The 13,932-nt window shown below is 43.7% G+C and overlaps 1 protein-coding gene across 1 annotated transcript in view; it reads right to left on the bottom strand.

The window, feature by feature from the left end:
• Positions 1-4,938: 4,938 nt before the first annotated feature.
• HGD (homogentisate 1,2-dioxygenase) overlaps positions 4,939-13,932 on the bottom strand; it is a 42,338-nt gene continuing 33,344 nt past the window's right edge. Inside the window, exons 13-15 of the mRNA XM_027585758.2 lie at positions 12,049-12,175; positions 8,040-8,221; positions 4,939-5,282 (exon numbers count right to left, since the gene is read on the bottom strand). Of these exons, the coding sequence (XP_027441559.2) occupies positions 5,133-5,282; positions 8,040-8,221; positions 12,049-12,175 (459 nt within the window). The 3' untranslated portion in view covers positions 4,939-5,132. The remainder of the gene's footprint in view (positions 5,283-8,039; positions 8,222-12,048; positions 12,176-13,932) is intronic.

Raw genomic sequence — 13,932 nt, 5'->3', positions numbered from 1 at the left:
AACTTACTTCAAATCCATAGTGATAACTCGTTCACCACTCTGGAAAATCATAATACAGAAACTGCACATTCACTTCTAACTTATAAAGAATTTACATTTAGGCCTTAGGTTTCCTAACTCCTCTCCTCTTTCCCACACTCTCCCTCTGCGCCCCCTGGGCACCGAATCTCCCTCTATTGTTTCTAAGGTAGTTTCCAAAACAGTGGTTCTCAGCCTTGCCTGTGCACTGGAATAACTTGAGGAGTTTAAAAAACAAAAACAAACAAAACAAAACAAAACCCCTCTCATTTGGGGCAAGAATATGCAATTGGAAAAAGACAAGTCTCTTCAACAAATGGTGTTGGGAAAAATGGACAGCTACACGCAGAGAATGAAACTGTACCACTTTCTTACACCATACACAAAAATAAATTCAGAAGGGATGAAGGACCTAAATGTGAGACAGGAAACATCAAAATCCTAAGGGAGAACACAGGCAGAAACCTCTTTGACCTCAACCGTAGCAACTTCTTGCTAGACACGTCTCCAGAGGCAACGGAAACAAAAGCTACAATGAACTATTGGGACTTCATCAAGATAAAAAGTTTCTGCACAACAAAGGAAACAATCAACAAAATTAAAAGCAAACTACAGAATGGGAGAAGATATCTGCAAATACCATATCAGATAAAGGGTTAGTATCCAAAGTATATAAAGAACTTACCAAACTCAACACCGAAAAAATTAATCTAGTTAAGAAATGGGCAGAAGACATGAAACAGACATTTTTTCAAAGAAGATGTCCAGACGGCTAACAGACACATGAAAAGATGCTCAGCATCACTCATCAGCAGGGAAACTACAATGAGGTATTACCTCACACCTGTCAGAATGGAGAAAATCAAAAACACAAGAAACAACAGGTGTTGGTGAGTATGTGGAGAAAAAGGAACCCTTATGCACAGCTGGTGGGAATGTAAGCTGGTGAAACAACTGTGGAAAGCAGTACGGAGGTTCCTCAAAAAGTTAAAAATAGAACTACCCTATGAGGTGCCTGGGTGGCTCAGTTGTTAAGCGTCTGCCTTTGGCTCAGGTCAAGATCCCAGGGTCCTGGGATCAAGCCCTGAATCGGGCTTCCTGCTCAGCGGGAAGCCTGCTTCTCCCTCTCTCATTCCCCCTGCTTGTGTCCCCTCTCTTGATGTCTCTCTCTCTCTCTGTCAAATAAATAAATAAAATCTTAAAAAAAAATAGAACAACACTATGATCTAGTAATTGCACTACTGGGTATTTACCCAAAGAATATGAAAACACTAATTTGAAAGGATACATGCACCCCTATGTTTACAGCAGCATTATTTACAACAGCCAAGATATGGGAGCAACCCAAGTGTCCATTCATAGATGAACGGATAAAGAAGAGGGAAATTACTTAGCCTTAAGAAAGAACAAAGTCTGGCCATTTGTGACGATGTGGCGGGAGCTAGAGCGTATAATGCTAAGTGAAATAAATCAGTCAGAGAAAGACAAATGCCATGTGATTTCACACCTTTATGGAATTCAAGAAACATAACAAGTGAACAAATGGGGGGAAAAAAAGCACAAACCAAAAAACAGACTCTTAACTACAGAGAACATCAGAGGGTTACCTGAGGGAAGGTGGATGGGGGATGGGTGAAACAGGTGAAGGGGATTAAAGAGTACACTTATCATGATGAGCCCTGGAGTAATGCACAGAATTGCTGAATCACTTTATGGTGCACCTGAAACTAAGACAACACTGTATGTTAACTATATCGGAATTAAAATAAAAAACTTTAAAAAAAAGAACTTAAAATTCATTTGGGCTCTATTCCCAGCATTTCTAATTCAGTTGATCTGAGGCATACCCCAGACACTTGGAGTTTCGGAAGCCAGGAGATGGAAGGTACGGCTGAAGTTGAGAACCACTGTGGTTGCAGCAGCATTTCTCAACCTTGGCTCTATTGACATCCAGTGTTGGCTAATTCTTTGCTGTGGGAGACTGCCCTGTGTGCTATAGAATGCTTAAGAGGGTCCCTGACCTTTATCTGCTAGATGCCAGTAGCAACTTCCCCAGCTGTGACAACCAAAAATGTCTCTAGACTTGATCAGATGTCTCGGGGGAGGCACAAAATCGCCCCTATTGAGAACCATTGCTCTAGAGCCATTGCTACTGTCCAAGCTGTGAGAGAAGTCTCTCAAAGAGAAAAAGGAGAAGGGTGGCTTCTATTGCACCCTCTCAGACAGGAAAATATGTAATGATGCCAAGGGGATCTGCTAGAAAACCCTCTTGTCATTGGAGGAAACCTAATCAGGGTGCCTTTCTTTCTTTCTTTTTTTTTTTAAGAATTTTTATTTCTCAGGAAAGAGATGGTATATCTCTTCAGGAGCATGGTAGAGGAAGGTATCTTCGAGAATAGGGAATTAAGGAAAAGGTACAGATCTTTCTTGCTGATCTGAAGCACAATGGAAGGAAACTAAATCTTTTTTTAATTAGCGTGAACAGCCTGGCTGGATGAAATATTGACTCTTGCTGAGGAGCTGCTGCCAACAAGATAAAGTGGAGGAAATAAAGCAAGGACTGGGAGTGAATGGATGTAAATGCTGAATGTTTCCTCAGCTCCGGGAAGGCTTGGTCACCAAACTGATGATGGAGTGAACAGAAATGGATGAGAATCTAGGTACGTGGGTAAGAGCAGAGTTAGAGGAGGTTGTTCTGGAAAGGTTGGAGTTTGGCAATAAACTATTTGAGTGGTCGTCTTAGTTTGGGTCATCTGAGAGAAGAGCCCAGAAAGCACTACAGGAGAGTGGGGAGAGGGAAGTTAATCATAAGTGCATTATTGGACATCGCCACCAGGGGCTGTGGAGCTTCATCCTTCTGGAAGTTGCAGGGGGCCAGGGCCAAACACAAGCCCCAGAGGTGTGGGGCCAGAGGGCTGGCGTGTTTATCCAGGAATTCCTGTGAGTCACTGGCTGAGGGCTATGTCCAGGGCTATCCAATCCCAGCACTTTCGCTGGCTTCTGGTTTGGGCCTTGGGCAGGCTTGCGGGTGTGGTGCAGGCAACTGGATTTGGCTGGTCAGCATCGGATGGTGCTTGCTGGTGGGAGATGGGCGGGCCACTAGCAATTTCCTGTTATACTGGCCAGTTTCAACATTTGTTTAAAGGTGTTGACTGCTTTGCTAGTTAACAATGTTCCATTTTTAATAAAGTTTTCTTTATATTAAGGAACATTAGGAAGGCACACCAGCCTCTGTCACCACCTGTTCGAGACCATGAAATACCACCACCAGAAGCCTACCAGTCATCTTGGCCCTGTCCTCAACTCCTCCTCCCCTCACCCCTTGCATACAGATCACTAACAAGGGCTTTCAGGTCTACTCCAAAACTGTCAGGAATTTACCCACTTCTGTCTCTGCTGCCACCTCATTAGTCCAGGGCAATGCAGGCTTTTGCCAGGACTATGGCAATGGCCTGTTCCTGGCTCCTGGGCTCCACACACTCGGTTTTCTTCCAGTTCCTTGAACCTACAAAGCTGTTTTGTTTTGTTGTAATACTCCTCCTTTACACTATATCCCAGCCCAACCCTACCCTTCCGATGACGTGCTTCTTTTGTCTTTTAGGTCTGGCCATCACTTCTTCATTGAAGATCTTCTTCTCTAAAGAATGATCTCCCCTTCTCATATGCTATTCCCCTCTCAGTCCCTGTTTGTTTTGTGTTGGCATGTTTCACAATTTGTGATTATTTTGTTTGTTTATTTCATCAGTCTCCCTCTTCAGAATGTAACCTCCATAAGGGTGAGAACTGTATCTATCTCCTGGACCACCATACCCCACACAGGGTTGCCAGTTTTAGCGAATAAAACTACAGGCTTCTGTGTCCGTACTTGTACTAAATTATTCAGGGTTTATCTGAAATTCAAATTTACCTGGGCATCTTGTGTTTTATTTGGCAACCCTAGTTCCTAGGCCCTGATACATAGTTGACTCTCATTACATGTTGTTAAATAAAAACTTGATAGCGACATATCAAAATTGCTCCTAAGGCAACAAAGTGGGGGTGTGTGTGCTAAATCTACAGAACTAGAGTAGTGAAAAACACACTTGCCATTCTTTTCTGTTCCGATTTGCCTGTCTACTCTCTCCAAGAGAACCTAATCAGCTGACCCCCGAAATCTTGGACAGCCCAGTCGGCTGGGAGGGATGCCGGCCACGGGAGGGGAGCTGTTAGGAACAGCGTTTATGCACCGTGTGCTGCCTCAGTTTTGCTTGGCTCTGTGCTGTGCTGGGACATTAATCTTCTTTGGCCCTGATCTCCCCAGACTGTGAGCTTGATAAGGGAGGGGAGAGATGACTTCTTCCTTCTCAATCATTCATCCCCAGCGTCTCACTCTGTAGACAGCACATAGCAAGGACTCACTGAATGTTTGCCGAATGGACTGATAAATGAGTGAAGAGTAGGGGGGCTAACTACTCTGGTTTGACCAGGCCTGAGGGTTTCCTGAGATGTGGGGCTTTCAGTAGGGAAATCAGGGCAGTTGGTCCCCTCAGTGAATGATGCTCACTCTTAGTGGCTGGACTTCTTGTCCATAATCATCTATATTGGCTGCTACATGACTATCACGATCAGATGGCCTGCTGGCCTGGCTGCCCATCTATTTTAGGATGATGCTGGATGTTTGGAGCTCTGCTGAACCGTTGTGATTCCCTATGCCTAGGACCTTGGCCTTGGCTTCAACCTCAGTTCATGGTCCTTCCTTGTGGCTTGGTCTTGTGGTCTGTGGTAAACACCCTGGATTCGCACTCCTAGAATAAAAGCATGCAGGCTAAAGTCATGTGAAGGGCTCTTGATCTTGAGCTAATTTCATGGACCCCCAGTCCTGGCCACTATAGGTATTCTTCATCAAGACCTGATTATGACCAATTGCTACTTCCACAGAACACCAGTCAAGTGTTTATTGAGTAATTAAGCTGACATAGAACTTTTCAAATACATTTCTACAAATGTCTGAGTTACTTGCCTGTGAAAAAAATGAGTTCTCACTTTAACCAACCCCTCCGTCACACTGCCAGAGGGCAGGATTCTAAACAAAACCACACAAATCCATTTTCAATTATGGCAGCAATGCTCCAGTCTCAGTTAGGTCCTGCTGGTTTTCTGGAATTGGGGGTGAAGTGGCTCTTGAGAGGTTCCCAGCACTTATAGTAGTTCTCATCCAAACAATTAGAGGTCTTGAGCCCCCACTTGGTGACGGCCATACTTAGAGAGGACTCAAACATAAATGCCTGTAGGAGATGAGGAGGGGGACAAGAAAGAATAAGTGAAGTGGATAATAAAACATATCTAATTCGATGTCAAGAGAAAAGATGTAGGTAGGCAGAATCTTTGAATAAGAAGTTATGTGTGCTAACACGGTGAGGACAGCAGGCTCACACCTCAGGTTCTGGCTCTGGCCCCACCACGTAGAAGCAAGTGAGACTCGGTGCAAGGCTCTTAACTTCTCTGAGCTCCACGTTTCATTCTATAAAATGGAATTGGGCACGTAAGCCTCACATTGCCCTTATCGTTATGGAGCTAAATTTGCTACATCCAAAGGCAGAAGCAGGAGAGTTCTAGGAATATTCATCTTCTTAGGGGCCATCACTCACTGTGGCTATGTCCTCATGGGGAGGCCATACTCCCCATTTTTGTAGTGGAGGAAACTATGGCTCAAAGCTGAGAAATGGCTTGTCTTAGGTGATGGTAGCAAGAAGTGGAAGAGCTGGGATTTGAATTTTCTTTTTCGGGACTTTGATCAAGAGATGGGCTGGAAAAAGGTGAAGGAGCAAAAGAAAGAGTAAGGAGGAGGAGGAAGAGGAGGGAAGGAGGAAGCAGAAAAGGCCATAGCACTTTTAAAAACCCTATCCCAGAAGACTCTGAATGGTGGCTGTCCCGCTGTGCTCAGGAGGTTTCTGTCTCCAACAGAAAGAATATGCAAGTGCTTGGTGCAGCTTAAACATTCCAGCTTCACCAATTGCTGTGGCTTTTAAAAATAAAATAAAATAAAATAAAATAAAATATAAAATAAAATAAAAGGAATAAAACCCTACAATCCGTATGTGTTCACATTACTGGAAATTTTAAACATATAGATTGGCAAAAGGAAGTTAAAGTTCTCCTGTGTCACAGCCCTGAGAACCCATGTTAATATTTGGTGTCTAATATACGTTAGCTTCTTTATGCCTAGAACAATGGAGATGATTGTCTTTGCCTGACTTCCCATAACAGGTTTGATGTGAGGACCAGAGGAGATCCTGTGGAAGTGCTGTGCACATTATAAAGCACTATTCAGATATAAGGGTTATTACTATGGCTGTTCTTGTTGTTGTGGCTTGGAGGACTCCTTCTTCAGAGCCTTGCTGTCTGACTGGAGTGACAAAACCCCATTCCAGCTAAGCCGTGAAGATAGTATTGTACAAAGTTTGTTTATCCCAAACTGGAATAAGGATAAGGTGTATAGCTGGGTCTGGGTCCAAATTATATAATGGGAAATGGTGATGGAGACCCAGAGTTAGGTCTAGGTAAAGTGCCAGACACTGCCCTGCCAGGTAGTCTGGGCTCTCTGGCTACCCAGGGCATCCCCTGCCCTTAATCCCTTACATAGGGGAGCTCTTTCTGCCCTAGTGCTCTAGGCCCTAGGCATTTCCCAAAGTCTTGCTCCTCATATAAACAGCCCATGTACCTCAGAGAGCCTTTGGAGGCAATAGCCTAATTGAGACTGTCAAGCCACATCTCACAGAGATGTAGGTCTCCACAGAAATTCTGCAAAGGCCCTTGGAAAGGGAAAGAGAGTCAAGGTCAAGCAGATGGGACTCTGTACCCTCCCCCTGCAGATCAGCTCCATCAACTCTGGTCCTGGAGTTGGGACTGAAAACAAACTGCATTGGATGGAGAGACAGGTAATGCTGTCTGTTTGCAAGCTGGGCATGGAGTCAGGCAGTTCTGTGCTATTGATTTTAAAGTCAAGTAGCATTGAAGGCATTTGTTGAAAAATGTAAAGCAAATTTGCATATGATTTAGCACAAAATTACTCCTTGTGGTCCATAAACTCCACCTCCAAGAATGCAAAAATAAAATAAAAATCAAGTACCGCAGCCAACTGCAATTGTGTTCAGCCTCAATGTGTATAGCCTGATACAGGAAGAATACAAAACAGGTTTTCAATCCCATCAATTTCATCCCATGCCAAAAGAGAGCAAAAGAAAATGAGAAAACAGCTGAGAACTGCTGCTCACAAGCCCTGACTATAGTGAGGCAAAGGCTTCCTGATCCTCCTTGGCTTGAGAACTCCACTGAAGGTGACATCCTGCATCTCTGGGTGCTGTGGCCCTGGAGGATTACCTCAAAAAGCAGATGATTCTGAGACATAGCATATATACTCTGGGCTGCATACAGATAGTATTAACAATATTCCCTTGTATTTGAACAGTGCTGGACAGTCTATAAGGTTGAATATAGCCACCTACTAGGGTGGCTACCACACCCATTCTACAGATGGGGACAGCGAAGCTCAGAGAAGTTAAGTGACTTGTTCAAGGTCATGCAGGAACTAAGAGCTAGGATTTGATCTCAGGTCTGACTCAAGTCCAAAGCTCTTTCTAGGGCGCCTGGGTGGCTCAGTCGTTAAGCGTCTGCCTTTGGCTCAGGTCGTGATCCCAGGGTCCTGGGATGGAGTCCCATATTGGGCTCCCTGCTCAGCGGGAAGCCTGCTTCTCCCTCTCCGACTCCCCCTGCTTGTGTTCCTGCTCTCACTGTCTCTCTCTGTCAAATAAATAAATAAAATCTTTAAAAAAAAAAAAAAGCTCTTTCTACCCCACCACATCAGGAGTCTGGTATACACATAGGGGTGTGTCCCTACACACATGGAAATAAATACACACACAGACACACACTCTCCTCTCCTGACTCATCTGTGTCTTTGAAGAAATAAAAAAAATAGCCATTCCTCTCGAGAAGGTTGGGAAGCCCAGAGGCTGCCAGAGCCTGGCATTTGATTTACTTACCATAGTGCCATCAGCAATCCTCTCAGGTGCCAGCTTGGCTTTGCTGGCCTTCTCAAAGCAGTCGGCATCAGGCCCATGAGGGGTCATTGAGCTGTGCAGGCTGCCTCCCCCTGGCAGGAAGCCACCTTGCTTTGCCTCATAATAACCTTTGATAAGTCCCATGAATTCACTCATGCAGTTCCCTGGGAAGGTTGAAAGAGTATTAGTTTTATTATCCAAGGCAAGACCTGTAAAGTACCAAGACCTCTCAAGCATTATTTCTGTGGAATGCGAAGAAGATAGGAGAATCTGATAAATTTTTTAGGATTACTAATGAATACAGATAGATAGGGGGGAAAAAAACCCCACAAAATATTCATTAGTGTGAAACTCTTGGTAGGCAAAGCTCTACTTGATGGACATGTGGATTATTAGAGGTCTTAAACTCCACTGTCTGAAAGAAATAATGTTGGGGCCCAAAACAAAATCATGGCCCAGACAAGAATTTTAATAATAATTAAAATGAAAGTTATAATAAAGAGTAGATGTGCTCTATCATCCAGGCTTATAAGTCCTCTATTAAAATCATCTTCTTTCCCAGATCTGATCTGCTCCTCCCCCAAATAGCCCCACAGTAGTACATGGTATCACCATATTTCTGGTTCCCAATCCAGAAAACTGAGATGGGGTGTGTGTGTGTGTGTGTGTGAGTGTGTGTGTGTGTGTGTGTGTGAATGTGTTGATGGAAGAGTCATGTAATGGAAAGAACCCTGGACTTGGAGTCTATTATCAAATGATAATCTGTGTGAAAAGATCTTAGTAGCTATAAAAACCAGTCCATAAATGCTATATAGCTTAACAAACATTATCTTCTGTATCTGAATCTATCATCTTATTTTCTACCCTCCAAAATGCTTCTTAGATTCATTCTTTTCTTTCTATTCCCACTGATATTCTCTTCATAGAATCCTAAAATTTTAAAATTGGAAAGGATCACTGCTTCTACTCAATACAGAAGAATTTCTATATCATTCCTGACAGATTAATTCCTGGGATCCGCCTGCATGCCTCCTGTGAATGGAAGCTCTCTACTCAACAAAGCAACCTACCATACTATTGAAAAGCTCTGGGTGTTAGAAAGTTCTCTCTATTAAATGGAAATTTGCTTTAATCTAAGTTAAGTACATTGGTCTTAGTTGTGCTTTCTGGAGTCAGCAAAATTTGACAAAAATCACCACGTTCCTACTCTTTCAATCATATGTTTCTATTGAAATAAAGCTCTTTACTAGAACAGCAACACACTTAGGGCAAGAATTAAAGAACTACAATACCTGAGAAAATTTAAGTGCCTTTCCATTCATTCACCCATCTACCCATCTGTCCACTTGCCACCCCATCTGTCTGCCTATCCATCCATCCATCCACATACGTAATTGGATACTGTGCTAAATGCTATGATAGAGATGAGTAAGAAATAGCCCATCTAAACTTACTCTCATAGTCTGTCCCATGAGAGGGCTAAGAGTGCAGACCACGAACAGAGCAGAGAGCTACGGCATTGGCAACCCTTGCGAATCTGGACATTTGGCATGATAGATGCCCCAGGCTTCTTCCTTACATGTGAAGTATAACCAAGTGCCAAAATATTTCTCTCATTGACTAGGCAGCCGTATTCATCCTGCCTAGGAAACAAAATGCTGCTGCAGGCCCCTGTAGAAAAAGTAAGACCCAGATCATAGCTCTACTCGTTTCTCCATGAAGCGGAAATAGAGGAAAAGAAGCAACTGTAAGCATAAGGTTTCTATATTTTAAAAGCAGTTCTGCTCATGACTGAGATATGTTGTCACACTGCTCAATCTAGGATGTGTCCTCAGGGTCACCTTCATGGCTTAATTTTAAGAAGAGAGCAATACAGAATTCAGCTTTGATCTGAATACGAATTTAGGTAGCAATGACTTTGGTGATGACATTTCTGTATCATTTTCTATATTTCAAAGGACATGTGGAGGGTAGACCTTGCCTCTCTGATTAATGCTGAATCCACTTGACTCAAGTACATTAAGATGACTGGAGACGGTGTTTCTACAGAGATAATTCTCCACTTCTCCTATAAAGTTACATCAAAGTAGCAAAGATTTTGATTATCGCTAAAGCAATAGTTTTAATAACTCTGGAAAAAAATAATTTTAACTTGGGGTTCTGTGGTTTTTCCAACTAACTCAGGCAACCATACCTTTCTGATATCTATCTCTCCTGGGCCAAAGGTACTTGAGAGTCTTTTAAAAAAATTATAAGAGGCATTTCACAAGGTCATTTGTTTCAGGCGACTGAACTACAAACCAAAGTGGCTTGAGAGGTGTCGCACAGTAGCAGACTTGTCTGAGTTAGATGGCTCTGTTAGCCTTCTCCCTGAGCAGGGAGACGAGCTGCAGGCCAGCGCCTCTCAATATGTGGCCTGTAGACTCCAACTTGCTAACTCAAAATGCAGATTCTGAGGTTCCACCTCAGAACCAACTAATTATACTCTCTGAGAGTGGGCGCTGGGAAGACTTTTTTTTTTAAGGAGGCATTCTAAGTGATTTTTAGATTCCTACTGTTCTCAAAGTGTGGTTCCTGGAACAGCAGCTTCAGCAGAGCGTGGGAGCTTGCTACAAAGGCCATTCTCAGGCCCCACCCTAGACCTACTGGAGCAGAAATTCTGAGGGTGGGGCCCAAGAATCTGTGTTTTAACAAGCCCTCCAGTGACATTGGCACATATGAAAATGTGAGAACCTCCACCTCAGGTTCATAAAGCAGCCTCAACACAAGAACTAGGTGAAATAATGAGTTACCAAGGACTAGCATGTGAGGTACAGGCTAAGCTAAAGCAATTCTCTCTCCTGGACAGCAGGTCCTCTTGGGGACAAACTTCCAGGAGAACACTCTTCAGAAAAGATGGTAGTTTGTTTTTATTCTATTTACAAAGTATCTGGTGTCTGAAATGCACCTCAGAGTCTTTCCAGAACTGTAGGTACAAAAATGCAATCTTCAGGAAGTGGAATTGCACATTGACCTTTAGGTTGGATTTATGGCCAGCTATTGGACGGTTAAAAATGCCAACTTCATTAAGTGCAGCCGTGAAATACCTTATTCATTCTTGGTGATGCATTTACTAATTAAATAAATGTTTATTAGATGCCTATTGTGTATCGGGCACTGTGCTAGGCACATCGCTTAGTGGCTGTGAGTGTGTGTGTGTTCTGGCATCAGATTGCCTTCAATTAAATCCTGACTCCACCACTTAACTAGTTGTGAGGCCTTGAGCAAGTTATTCGATCTTTCCAAATTACTTAATCCCTCATGCCTCAGTTTTACCTTCTGAAAAAAAGGGGATAATGATACTACCTCCCTCTTATAACTGTGTTGAAGATTAAGTGGTTTAATAGTTTTAAAGAACTTATAACAGAGCCAAAGAAAATGGTCAATAATTGTTAGCTGCTAGTAATAAGAAATAAAATAAAAATAATAGATTTAGTAAGTTCTGTTCTAGGCAACAAATGCTCCATAGAAACTGCATCCAGAATGGGGTCCATTCCCTAGTATGGGCTGCAGTCTGTTTTATCCCACCAAAATAATTGGAGTAGGCACATTTTACTGGCTCTTGAACCAGGCTTAGGTAAAGAGCTTTCCCAAAACAACAAACTAACCAACAACATCCCACCATTCCCTCTCCCCCAAAAGAAGCAACTGAAATGTAAAGAAACTTGCTTCACACTTTATCGGCCTTTCTGCCTCTCCTCAGGGCCAGAGGAACTGGGCTGTAGGCATTACTTCCTTCTCAGAGTCAACACATCACTGCCATCTCCAAGGAAGTCATGGTGTTTCAGCAACTACAAGTCTGGGGAGCAGCACTAGGGCCTCTGGAGGCAGGATCCTGAAAGCCAGCACAGTATGGTGTCCAGGGACACCTCAGTGGTATTCCCAATGGCAAATGTTCAACACTTTGTGGTCTCTCTGGCTTCCAATGTGGCTTGGTAAAATAGAGACTTACTGTGGTAATAAGGAGGCCTGAAGGTCTTGTCAGCAACCCCCCATCGAGGCGGGAAGATGACAAAATCAGCGATAGCCACTCCGGGGCGGACAGACTTGGCTGTCAATACAGTGAAGATGGATGGGTCCTGTGAAAGCACAAGGAGACACCGAGCCCACGATGGAAGGGAGGTGACTGGACAATGGTACACATATCACCCACACTGGAAGGGGTTTCCAAGTTGACTCTAGGTTGTTTTTTTTTTTTTTTTTTTTTTTAAGTAGGCTGCATACCTATCGCGGGGCCTATCGCGGAGCCCATCATGGAGCCCAACCTGGGGCCCAACCTGGGGCTTGACTTCACAACCCAAGATCAAGACCTGATCTGAGATCAAGAGTCCGAGGTTTAACGGACTGAGCCACCCAGGCGCCCCGACACTGTAATTTCTATTCAAGCCACACAGGCCAAAGCTAAGAAGTCTGGGCTTGTCGTTGAGGGGCAGAAATCACTCATCTGACTTTCCCCTCTTGCTTGAAGCAAAATGAATTAACACCAGCTAAGAGGATTTGGAGCTGCTCTCTCACCCTGCTGAGCCCCCATTTCATGCAAGTGTTACCCTGTGGGTCTGAGAACCAGTCATTCCTGCCTCCCAACCTCAGGTCAGGGTGACAAGAGCTGGGATGTGCTGCAGGGAGTTCTCAGCAGAAGGAATGCTCAGAGTGAGGTGGAAATAGAAATAAAATAGTATCCAACTCTTGGTATAGATGTAGGATATGCTTCTCTTTGAGGGCATCACAGAGATTCCAGATGGTATCCTCCTGGCTTTCCTTACCCTTGTTTCCTTACCCTTATATCATTAGTTTGGATGGTGGTAATGTAGAGGGCATAGGCTGGGGCACAATATTATGATTTTAAAAGAACTTTAGAATCCTTCAGTGGAAAGATTGAGATTCAATTTCATTGAAATCACTGATCATGTTTGCTTTCACATGCCATGCTAGGGTCTGGGATTCAAAGATGGTTGAGAACTATTCCTTGCCCCTTTAGCATTGTTAGTGACGGGAGTGTGGGGGTGCTGGAGGAGTCATAAAACAGGTGTGTGAACAACTGACGACAGCAAGGTGCCAAGGGCAATCTAGCTTTGTAAATAGAAATCCAAGGGAGTACAGAGGATGCCTACCTACCTGAGAGGATCAGGGAAGGCTTCAAAGAGGGGGTTGACACAGGTCTTGAAAAATGAAAGGAGAAAGAAAGAAAAAGGAGGGAGGGGGGAAGGAAAAAGAAGGAAGGAAGGAGAGAAAGGAAAAGGCATTTTAAGCACAGAAAACAGGAAGGACATCAAAATGCACAGAGATTTTGTTAAGAGGCAGGAAAGCTAAAGCCCAGAATGCACTGGCAGAAGGCAGAGGGGCTAAGACTTGGTACTGGTACTGGAAAAATGAGTCCAGGGCCAGATGGTGGAGAGCATCAGATACCACGCTTCAGAGCTCAGACTATCCTAAACCATGGGGAGGCTGCACAGATTTTCTAATGCAGCGGTAGAATGATCGGACCTGGATTTTGGAAGAATAACTGTAGCAGCAGTACAAAGATTGGCCCCGAGCAAAGGCAAGCCAGAACCCCAACCCTATCGCTGTGAGATTTTACACTTCTTCCTCTGTCTTGAGAAATGATCTGAAACTGTTAAAGAAAAGGTAGTGAGGCTCAAATAAAGCTCTATCCGTGTCTCTGGATCCTTTTTCATGCTGTTTTGGGCTTGATGCCTCATTTTCTTTTCCCTTTTGGTTTTGTTACGAGTTGTTGCTCTTCAGAAAGGTAGTTTTGTCCCCCTAGAGATAAGCTGAACTGACTCAGAGTAATCTTTCTGTCTCTGGTTCTCTGGCTTCTGCTCTAATTATCCCTTCA

This window comes from Zalophus californianus, chromosome 1 (genome assembly GCF_009762305.2).
Source record: "Zalophus californianus isolate mZalCal1 chromosome 1, mZalCal1.pri.v2, whole genome shotgun sequence".
Classification (NCBI taxonomy): domain Eukaryota; kingdom Metazoa; phylum Chordata; class Mammalia; order Carnivora; family Otariidae; genus Zalophus; species Zalophus californianus.
The sequence above is the reverse complement of the archived record's forward strand: the minus strand, read 5'-3'. Positions and strand labels throughout refer to the sequence as shown.